This window comes from Globicephala melas, chromosome 9 (assembly GCF_963455315.2).
Source record: "Globicephala melas chromosome 9, mGloMel1.2, whole genome shotgun sequence".
NCBI lineage: Eukaryota > Metazoa > Chordata > Mammalia > Artiodactyla > Delphinidae > Globicephala > Globicephala melas.
This window is the reverse complement of record NC_083322.1, coordinates 60258274-60268454: the sequence shown is the minus strand read 5'-3', so window position 1 is coordinate 60268454 and position 10181 is coordinate 60258274. Positions and strand designations below refer to the sequence as shown.

The 10181-nt window shown below is 41.0% G+C and overlaps 1 protein-coding gene across 6 annotated transcripts; it reads right to left on the bottom strand.

Moving 5' to 3' along the window:
* Positions 1 to 303: 303 nt before the first annotated feature.
* Positions 304 to 9235, bottom strand: TAC1 (tachykinin precursor 1). 6 transcript variants are annotated; one of them, XM_030856954.2, is made up of 7 exons: positions 9017 to 9225; positions 8413 to 8544; positions 7273 to 7369; positions 6755 to 6799; positions 6257 to 6280; positions 4756 to 4809; positions 304 to 902 (listed from the first exon to the last, which is right to left on the bottom strand). In XM_030856954.2, exons 2-7 carry the CDS (start codon positions 8533 to 8535, stop codon positions 853 to 855), a joined length of 393 nt encoding a protein of 130 aa, XP_030712814.1. In that variant the 5' UTR covers positions 8536 to 8544; positions 9017 to 9225; the 3' UTR covers positions 304 to 852. The 6 variants fall into 6 exon arrangements, with proteins under 6 accessions (XP_030712814.1, XP_030712817.1, XP_060160987.1 ...); XM_060305004.2 differs by lacking the exon at positions 304 to 902 and adding an exon at positions 909 to 1234 and having other exon boundaries at positions 9017 to 9235; XM_060305005.1 differs by lacking the exons at positions 304 to 902; positions 9017 to 9225 and adding exons at positions 909 to 1234; positions 8796 to 8941.
* Positions 9236 to 10181: the final 946 nt, after the last annotated feature.

Genomic DNA, 10181 nt, shown 5'->3' with positions numbered 1-10181 from the left:
CTTTAAAATAGATGATCCTATTTGTAAAAGTAAATCATAAGCACATATAAACGGAATTGAGCCTTAACTGTTTTGGGGACCAGAATGTAATTGTTTTCTCCATGAATGATCCTGTGCCAAAAGTGTGTGTGAGAGAGAAACTGGGATTACATTTTGCTCATTCTCCTTAAGAAAGAGAGATTTAGTAGTTTTCTGTTTCAGTATTTAGCAGCCAAAAACAGCTTGGAACATATTTCATCTACTAAAAGAAAGGTTGCTGATTTGACATAAATGTTAATGAAAGAATAAGACCCAATTCTCAAGATATTTTTTCTTTTATTTAAAATGTAAACTATCACAACACATTGTACAATAAAATAAAGACCTTAGAATCACATTAAAATTTTGAAACATCTCTATATAGTCACAAAACATAAAACATGCTGCAGGGATACAAACACAGTTTGGTACCAAGTCTTAGTACACTTTCACCATGAAAACAAATGGAGAAGCACAGCCTATCTGTGAGTCTCCTTTCTTTAGTAGTAGCTGATGTGCCTGCTGCCAACAAAGAGAAATGGTTTCTTTCTTTGGAGACTATATCTCTGATAGGCTTTTACGACTTCATTGAATACTGTGCTTTGTTGAGAAATTACCACTGACTTCTACTTCTGAGCGAGTTGTCATATTAGAATTACAACACGCTTTTACAACACATATTGGCACAATATGAAAAATAAATACTTTTTGAGTTTTCAACTCAAAACAACAATTATTATTAAATAAATAATTATTCCTCATAGCGCATGTCTCATTTTATCTTGCCTTGGCCATTGACACAAATGAAGCTCAATGAATAATACATTAGGTAGTTTATTTATGTCTTCTTTCATAATTCTGCATTGCACTCCTTTCATAAGCCACTGAGAACAAAGATAAGGTAAAGGGTTTGTTAAGAAGATTCACTGACACAGTTAAACAAAGTTCAAGGCATACAGAAACTTATTTTAAACTCATAATTACTTTTTTCACTCCATTGAAGTATTTCTAAGAGTCTTATTTGCACATCTTCCAATCGGGCCTCAGTCTTTATCCTGATTGGAAGTGATCTGTCCACAGAATTCTTGGTTATTTTGGTCATCCTCATAGACTTGGTGCCCCCAAAGTGTATTTCCACAGTATACTGCAACATTGATTCTCCACAGCTTTCTCAAGCAGTGGCGGACACCATGGTGATTTATAGAAAGGACAATGCCTAAAGTAAACAGGAATAGTAGGAGGATGAAAGCAAAATGTGGGACTTTTATTCTAGGACAGAGTCAACCAACTACAGGCCATGGACCAAATGCAGCCCACTATCTTTTCTTGTAAATAATGTTTTATTGGAATATGACCACACCCATTAATTTATGTATTGTCTATGCCTACTTTAACATTAAAATGGAAGACCTGAGTAGTTGCTACAGAGACTGTATGGCTCACATAGTCTAAAATGTTTACTATCTGGCTCTTTACAGAATAAGTTTGCTGATTTCTGGTATAAGGGTACCTAATGGCGTGAGGGTCTCTTCCTATCTTGTGGATTCCTCCCAATGACACATTGTCCTTGAGACTAAAAACAATCTCATTGTCTATAAGTAGGGCAACTGAACCATCTAAATACAACATAGTTTAACTTACCTCCTAGCACCCTAATGGCCTGTGAAAGATTAATCACTGCTTCCAAAGGTATTTAACATATAGCTAGCAAGTAACTTAAGTACTTTGACTATATGGACAGAAAAAAGTACCAAATTACATTATATTATATTATTAAATATAATTTCAAAGGGGTCTGCAGCCACAAAAGGATAAGGATCAGATTGCTGTGATCAAAATACTTAAGTATATATTTTCATCATTTTATCTAATACTTTATACACTTAGATTTACATTGTAGTCAAACTGCTGTGCTTTTAAAAATTCAGTATGCATGTATAAAATACTGAATTTAAATAGAAATAGTAGAAAGAATTGTGAAAGACATGTAGGAATCATAGGTGCCACTCTAAACAATTTTCTCAGTGAGAAGGATATGATGAAAGAGTAGGTAGGTGAAGCCTCCAGTGTTATCACTTTCCCCTTTTACCACTGAGCAGGTTCTCATTAGCATCCAAGATTCCCTTAAGTGAGGTTAACAATAAGGAGAATATTTTATGTCAATCATGCACACACTTCTGGGGTGGAATAGTCTGAGGCCCAATCTTGGCAGTTCTGAAGGAAAGAAACAGTCCATTTCTGACCCTGGTTTGTTTGTAGGAGGAGGAGGGTGATCAGCACAAGTTCAGTTCCTGACAAGCTTTCGGTAACATAATGTTGTTCCTCAGAGAAGGGAAGGGAATGCGAATGTAAACTAACCAAAGACATTAGTGATTGAGCTGAAATACAATGTTCTCTTAATTGGAAGCAGAGTTTCTTACCTGGTCCTTGAACCCTCTAAAACCATATGTAAATGTTTGTGTGTATGAGCTGATAAGGGTTTCTCTGGGAAGACACTTTCTAGATTACTCAGATTGTCAAAGGGGTCTGTGACCCCAACAGGGTAAGGATCGGATGGCTGTAGAAGGTGTCTATGATAACCTTGCCTCAACTGATTATATGAAAAGGTACCCGATTGGGTATAAATTACATGCTTGCCCATTTTTTCCTTTTATATTTTCTAAACTAAAATGGAGGAGCAAAGATTTAGTCATAAATTGACTCTGATTCATACAGTGATTCTATTTAATATTATCTATAATTATATTATTTTAAGTACATTTAATAGCATCTAATTTGTTCAAATTGCACATATCTATATTATTTGTAAAGTTAAGCATGTTCTGAAACCTTTTATCAATTCTGAAAATGGAAAGTTGTTGACTGGTGTGATTATCAAGAAAACCACAGGTATATAAGGGCTAGTGTACACTTCTGATACAAATAAAGCCAGTGTGGTTTAAACTTATATTCCATTTCCAAAAGCTGGAAGATAATACATACTAATAAAACAATTTTAGTTTTTCATTAGGTACACTGGTAACTTCTTTAAAATTTAAACTTGAGAAGCCTCCAAATTACGGACGAAGAAATATAAATGTAGTGTCTAAATCTGGAAGGTAGAGAACCAATATAAATAGGAGGATACCTTGGACTTCCCTGGTGGCTCAGTGGTTAAGAATCCACCTGCCAATGCATGGGACATAGGTTCGATCCCTGTTCCGCGAAGATACCACATGCCCAGGGGTCGACAGAACTACTGAGCCTGCGCTCTAGAGCCCTCAAGCCACAACTACTGAAGCCCCGTGCGTCTAGAACCTGTGCTCCGCAAAAAGAAAAGCCACTGCAATGAGAAGCCTGCGCACCGCAATGAAGAGTAGCCCCCCCTCACCACAATTAGAGAAAGCCCACGCGCTGCAACGAGGGCCCAATGCAGCCAAAAATAAAATGAAATTAAAAAAAAAATACTAGGATACCTCATTTTTGCATGACTTTTTCAGATTAATTAAGCCAGCATATCTTACTTACAGATTTTCAGGAAACCAGAAATATTCTAAATGGATAAGACAGGTGATGATTACTTTCTAATTAATTACATGATTAGTATTTTAATTCTAATTTCACTGAAGGTAAAATAAAGAGAATTTGAATAGTTTCAAATTAAACTACGAACTATATGGCCTGAATGAGCTTAACAAAATACCAGTTTCTATGAAAATGATACAGGGGTTATTTAACCTTAAAAATACTGTTATGGGGGCTTCCCTGGTGGCACAGTGGTTGAGAGTCCGCCTGCTGATGCAGGGGACACGGGTTCGTGCCCCGGTCCGGGAAGATCCCACATGCCATGAAGCGGCTAGGCCCGTGAGCCACGGCCGCTGAGCCTGCGCGTCCGGAGCCTGTGCTCCGCAACGGGAGAGGCCACAACAGTGAGAGGCCCGCGTACCGCAAAAAAATAAATAAATAAATAAAAATACTGTGATGAATGAGTTAAGAAATTAGAGTTTTCAGATAAATGCATACGGAATTTACATAGAAGAAAGAAATTAAAGAAAAGAAAGGAAATATGCAGGCTTTGCATCAAGTGAAAGAGTTGTTCAGACTTAAACTGGGTTATGAGGAGAATTGTGGCACTCCTTCTCTTTAAGGGTTATAGCCAGAACTGATTATAACCCTCTAGGATAATTTGATTGTGTTCGTTTTTGAAGGCATTGGAACAGACTATGTTACTCTCCTAGTCTTAAACATTCACCAGGAGGTTTAGAGTTTGAGCTTCTATAATATCATTAAGAGCAAGTGATTTGTAAAAATGGATTTGTTTTTATTTATTTATTTATTTTTGTGTTGGAAGACTGTCAGATTTAACCTTTTGTAAGATTTTCCAATTACCTTGGTAACAAGTAAAATTATCCGTCTTATCTCCCCCATCCCCCATCCCCCTTAGTTCAGTAAGGTTAAATGTGGCTTATTGAACAGATGTAAGGGAAAGGGTATTAGACTACCCCAAAGATTCAGGTTAGGTAATGATTAAATGCGGCAGACACTGGGAGTTTGAGAAGGATAGATTGATATTGTGGTGATATTAGCTCAATCATCTATAAATCCATTCTTGGATTTATTTATTTCAATTAGATTTTTTCAACATAAATACTAATTTTAATTTTATTATTCTTGTTTAATACTTTGAAAAGAATGCCTTAGAGAAAATAGAAGTAGATTTAAGGTACTGTTTATTTGCAGTCATGGTTTTATACATACCAGAATTTAAAGCTCTTTTGCCCATTAGTCCAACAAAGGAATCTGTTTTATGCCCTGGAAAAATACATTTAGGGGTATTTTAATATGTATATCTCTGAGGAAATAAACTGTTATAACTAGTACCAAGAAAAAGCAAGCTTCTAAATATATGCCTATATAATAAATATATAATTATTTCAAGTTTTGGTGAGCCTGAAGAAATAAAGATTCCTAGTAAGTCTTATAAATGACACTAAATAAAAATAATACAGTGAAAGCACTTTTCTCCATTCTATATCTAAATATTAGCAAGTACACTTTATTCATATTGTATTTTATCTGTTTATATACAAATGTTTTAAATATTGCTATTTGGGCTAGCTTTGATGTTTAGGGAGTCAATTTCACATTTGTGTGACAGAAACATCAAAGCTTATTTCCTCATATTACTGAATATGTTGTATTTCTCAGGAAACTGAAGCTTAGTTAAATCAGATTCCTATACCTGATGATTATAAACTTCTAAAGTTCACTAGTGCTATTTTATTGGATTTTAAAAAATATTTCTTTTGGAAAAAGTACATTAGTTTTGACATTAATAAAGTACATTTATTTTCATTACATGGAATTTTGCTATATATAATTCCCCTGAAAGTCAAGTCCTGAGAAAGTAAATATGAATAAGATTTATTTATTTTCAAAGATGAAGCCTTTGGAAAGGATTATTATTTTAACTCTAGTGGGAGGATGTCTCTTGGTTTATACTACATTAGCTAAGAACACGGCTGCTATCTTAGTGTGGCCTCTACTCTGCTTCCAGTGAATCAAAATCCAAGTTGGAGTAAGTGAGTGGACCTTGGGATAAGTGAGTGTGATTAAGATGGACCCCTGGTACTTTCTACAACTTTATCTATATTTACCTTTAGTATGGCTTCTCAGACATTCACTCCATCCTCTTAATTGGCTGCTGGATTACGCTAATAAATGACATCATCATGGAATCCAGCATACTAAAATGAACTAGGAGATGCCTATAAATGCTTAGATTTTTGTTTTTGCTTTTGTTTTTTTTCAGTGGAAGTGACGGGGTGGGGATGAGGGGAGAGGAATGTATGGTGGATTTTTACCCCTAGGATTGAAATTCTTATCTTAAACTAACAATTTACAGGAGTTAAAGGATTCCTTCCTCCCTCCCTCCCTTCTTTCATTCCTTCCTTCCTTCCTCTCCTTCCTTTCTTTCTTTATTATCTCAGTTTCTATGGGTCAGGAATTCAGCAACAGTTCAGCTGGGAGTTAAAGGATTTTTAATATAATGCATGCTTTTGGTAAGTATGATATGTTTAAACAACAGAGCTTTAAACATTCATGTTCTGGATGTAATATGAGTCTGCTCCATTCTTAAATTGTGTTAATTAAAAATATTAAGTTCTACATTACAACAGAAAATAAGTTATTATGTAAAGTAGAATTCAATCTAATTTACATTTGCATATGATAAATGTCAAAATAATTTGGAACTTACTTTTATGAGAGAGCTGGCCATGTCCTATAGAAAGAAAAATAAAATTAACAAACACAATAGATTTGTTTTAAAGGAGCTATATTATATCTTTTAAAGAGAATTATAAAATAGATTTTTAAAATAATGCAACATTTTCCATTCATGTACTATCCTGAGGAATATCGCAGAATCATAAATGCTATCCAAATTATTAATAATAAAAACAAAATATTTTAAACAAAAGGAATACTTTTAAGTGATTTATGTGGGCCACAGATTCAAACTCAGGTCTGTGAGACTCCTGAGGCCTGAACTGCCTGGCCGTACCGCCTCTCTTGTTTTCTTATAAGAGATACATCTTCAAGGCCGGTCAGCTTTGATGCTCGAGAGAGAGAGAGCAAACCCATCTCTTTATTCAATAGTCAACCAAGAATCTGTATTTCAGCCCACAAAAGACCTTCTCCATTTTCATACATGTGCATTCACAAGAGTAAAATAAAGATTTATAGAAATGTTTACCATAAAGAGCCTGTAACAGGGCCACCTGTTTTTCAGTTGAGGAATCTGACAAGAGACGAATTGACATTAACTGTTTACACGTTCCACTGATGGTGTGAGAATTCAAGAAAAGGAAATATTTCTATCATGAGACACTGGCAGCTAAATCTAATCTAACCCCAGTGGTCTAAAGTCAGTTTTCCACATGGACTGAGAACATTCTGATATCCCCTGGAGGCCCCGTGCCTTCCTGTTCTTTTGTCAGTTTGGATCCTTAGTCAAGGAAGCACTTAGCTTAAGGTTGGTTCCTGTTCTTGGTGGTTTGGACCGATCTCTCCCTCCCTCCGTGGTATGTGTGTGTTAGCAGGGTGAGGGCCAGAGTCGCGCTCCGGGAGATATACCCATTTTAGGGTGGAAATCTCTGCTCATAGATCAAGAGAGACTGCGTGCTCTGAGCATGAGCTAGGATTCCGGGGTGGGAGTGGCGGGGTGGGGGCGGTGCCCAGAGAGACAGAGAGGGTGATGGCTGCCCATCTCACCAGCGTCCCGTTTGCCCATTAATCCGAAGAACTGCTGAGGCTTGGGTCTGCGGGCGATTCTCTGCAGAAGATGCTCAAAGGGCTCGGGCAGCTCCTCCTAGAGGACAGACGCACCGACAGGGGCGTGTAGGCAACCAGTGCAAGGCGCCGGCAAACTAGAGTCATTCTGGTGGTGCGCTCCAGCCTGGGGCAAATCTTGGCGGTGGGGACAGGCCAAGCCAGGGTTGGGGAACCAGCTCCGAGGCGTGCTCCCCACACCTGGGCGTTGCCTCTCTCCACTCCTCCCCGCCCAATTCATGTCCGGCGCCGCCGCCTCCCCGAAGCCTAGCCCTAACCAGTTAGCTGGAGGCTCGTCGTCTCCAAGCCCTGCTCGCTTTCCCCTCTTTCCTCCCATCCCGGGGACCCTCATTCATCTGCCGCTCAGCTACCGGACTTTGTTCATCTCTAGCTCGGGCTTTGGAGGCTTCTCACCGCCCTAAATGCGCACAGGTGTGTGTGGGGGAATGGCGGGGGGAGGGTAGGGAAGGTGACAGCCCTTTACAAGCAACTAACAGTGCGCGACTTTCACTGTTCCGGCGGGGCGCGCTCCCTTGCGCGAATAGCCTGCGAGCAATCTCAAGGAAAACTTGGCGGCTACGTCTCCAGGTCCGTAAAGTAAAAGTCATGGCAGGAAGTTAGCCTCCTACCCACCTGCGACCCTCCAAGCCCTCAGCACCTCGCCACTTGCCCCTGCTTTTGCCTGCGTCGGGCGCGCACTCCTCTGCCCCTGCCCCAGCATTTCCAAATGCCAGGTCCTTGCAGCTGGACCTGAGTCTCCGAAATCCGCGTTACCAGGGGATGAAACCTTGTGAGGTTTCCAGTCTTTTGAGGATTCCGGGATCACCTGGGAGGGTATTATTCCTCCAGAGAGTTCCCGAGACCCGACGATGCAGCCCTCGGGAGGAAACTTGGTTCTTGGATGCAAAATCTCGTGTGGGACCCAGGGGATGGCGTTCCTCTACATCCCTCCCGGCGCGCCTCCACCGCCTCCGGTTACGGTCCCGGTGCCCGCTAGGGTAACTAGGATGCTATCGCGGGGGGTAAGTGACACCTCCTAAGCCCATGAAGAACGGCGCGGGCCATCTTGGGACCGAGTCTCACCTTGATCTGGTCTCTGTCGGACCAGTCAGACCAATAATTCAGATCATCGTTGGCTCCAATTTCTTCTGCCAACAGTTGAGTGGAGACGAGAAAAAAGACTGCCAAGGCCACGAGGATTTTCATGTCGGATTTCTGGGAAGAGTGAGGAGAAGAGGCAGAGGAGAGAAAAAAATATAGATGTATTGGGGGTTTCTATCCAAGAGTTGAGGCAGCAGAATTTTCGATCCCACAACGGAACTCAAGGTCGATTGAAACAAGGTAAACCGCCTAAGGGCTAAAGTCCTGTCGGTACCCTTTAGGAAAGAGAATCAAGCCCTCAAGTTTCTCAAATCCTATTCTTCCTAGATCCCAGCTCCCCCAGCTCCCAACCCACCAATCCACACCTTCAAGCCAGGAGGCTGTGCGGGTGGAAGACAAAGAGGGACAAGGCACTTGGGATACCCGTCTCGCCGCCGTCTCCCTGCCGTCTCCCCGCAGTCCCTCCGCGGTCCCTCAGCTCTCTCCCCGCAGTCCCTCGCTGCAGCGGCCCATCCAGCCCTGCTAGACGCCGCCTCGGAGCGGTGCGCGGTGCGGAAAGCCCACCCAGCAGGGCGCAGGCACTTACTGCGGCTGACCAGCCCTTAGGGTTCCTCGGCGGGTCGGAGCGCTCGCTGGGCGCTCGGCACTCTCTGTCGCAGCAGCTCGCGCTTTTGCCTGCTGGCTGCAGCGCGGTATTTATCCCAGGTTCGCTGAGCCTCGAGACCCACGTGACACGCTCCCCACGCGACTTTCTCCTCAATATTTAATTAGCCGCCTCCTCTCCTTTCGCTTGCGTCTGATTGAGAGTTTCCGAGACGGCAATCCGTCGGTGCGCATAACATCTGGACCCAATTGGGTTCGAAATGACGCAATTATAGGAAAATCGAGATCTCGCCATCCAATCCGCAGCGGCCTGTCTTCTTCCGTTTGCAGATCTGACGCCCCCTCCCCTCTTTTTCTTCAGAATGGGGTTCCATGACACCTGAGATTACTCATCAAAATTGAACAAAGTGACTCATTCCTCAGACTTAGGCAACTTTTAAGTCCCTTGAGAGGGTAAGTTGCACTTCCAAGGATGGCCAAATAACTTCGGGTATTAAGATATTGTTGTCGAAAATCAGAAAGAGTTAAGAAAGAAGAACTTCAAATGGGGGGGGGGGTAGGGAGACATTTCCCCCCTATTTCCATCTGCAGAGTGTCAAGTGTTTCTGAGATATATCAATAGTATCTTTCTACGAGCAGAACATCTTTCTCCCAAATTAGCTAGAATACTGGCGTTTCTTCAGTAATACGAAAGGATTTTTCAGTCCCATAGGATTTCAGATAATGGCAGCAGAATTATTTTACGTTTTGGAGGCAGGGGAATTTAAACCTGGCATTGCACGTAGAACTTTTATATCAGTGCCATTCTAGGATATCTTTTGTTCCAAGCTAGCTAGCTACATGCTGGAGCAGGGGTACGTTTTCGCTTCTCTCCTACCATTTCTCACTGAAGACTAAGAAACGCGCCAGAGGTGTACAGGATTCTTCCTGGTTGTCACTAAAGGACTCTTAAGATCCTTCATAGATTTCTCCTGTATATGAAAGTAAGTGTAGTGAAGATGTTAATTGGGCAGTCATTATCAATACGAAACTATTTAACAAATAACATCTGTATAGATATCACAGCTTTCCATGAGCCCATGGTTTGCCCTGCAGACTAAATGACTGTTGTATCTGGGGTGGAGTTGTTTTCTCCTCTTTCCTTAGTA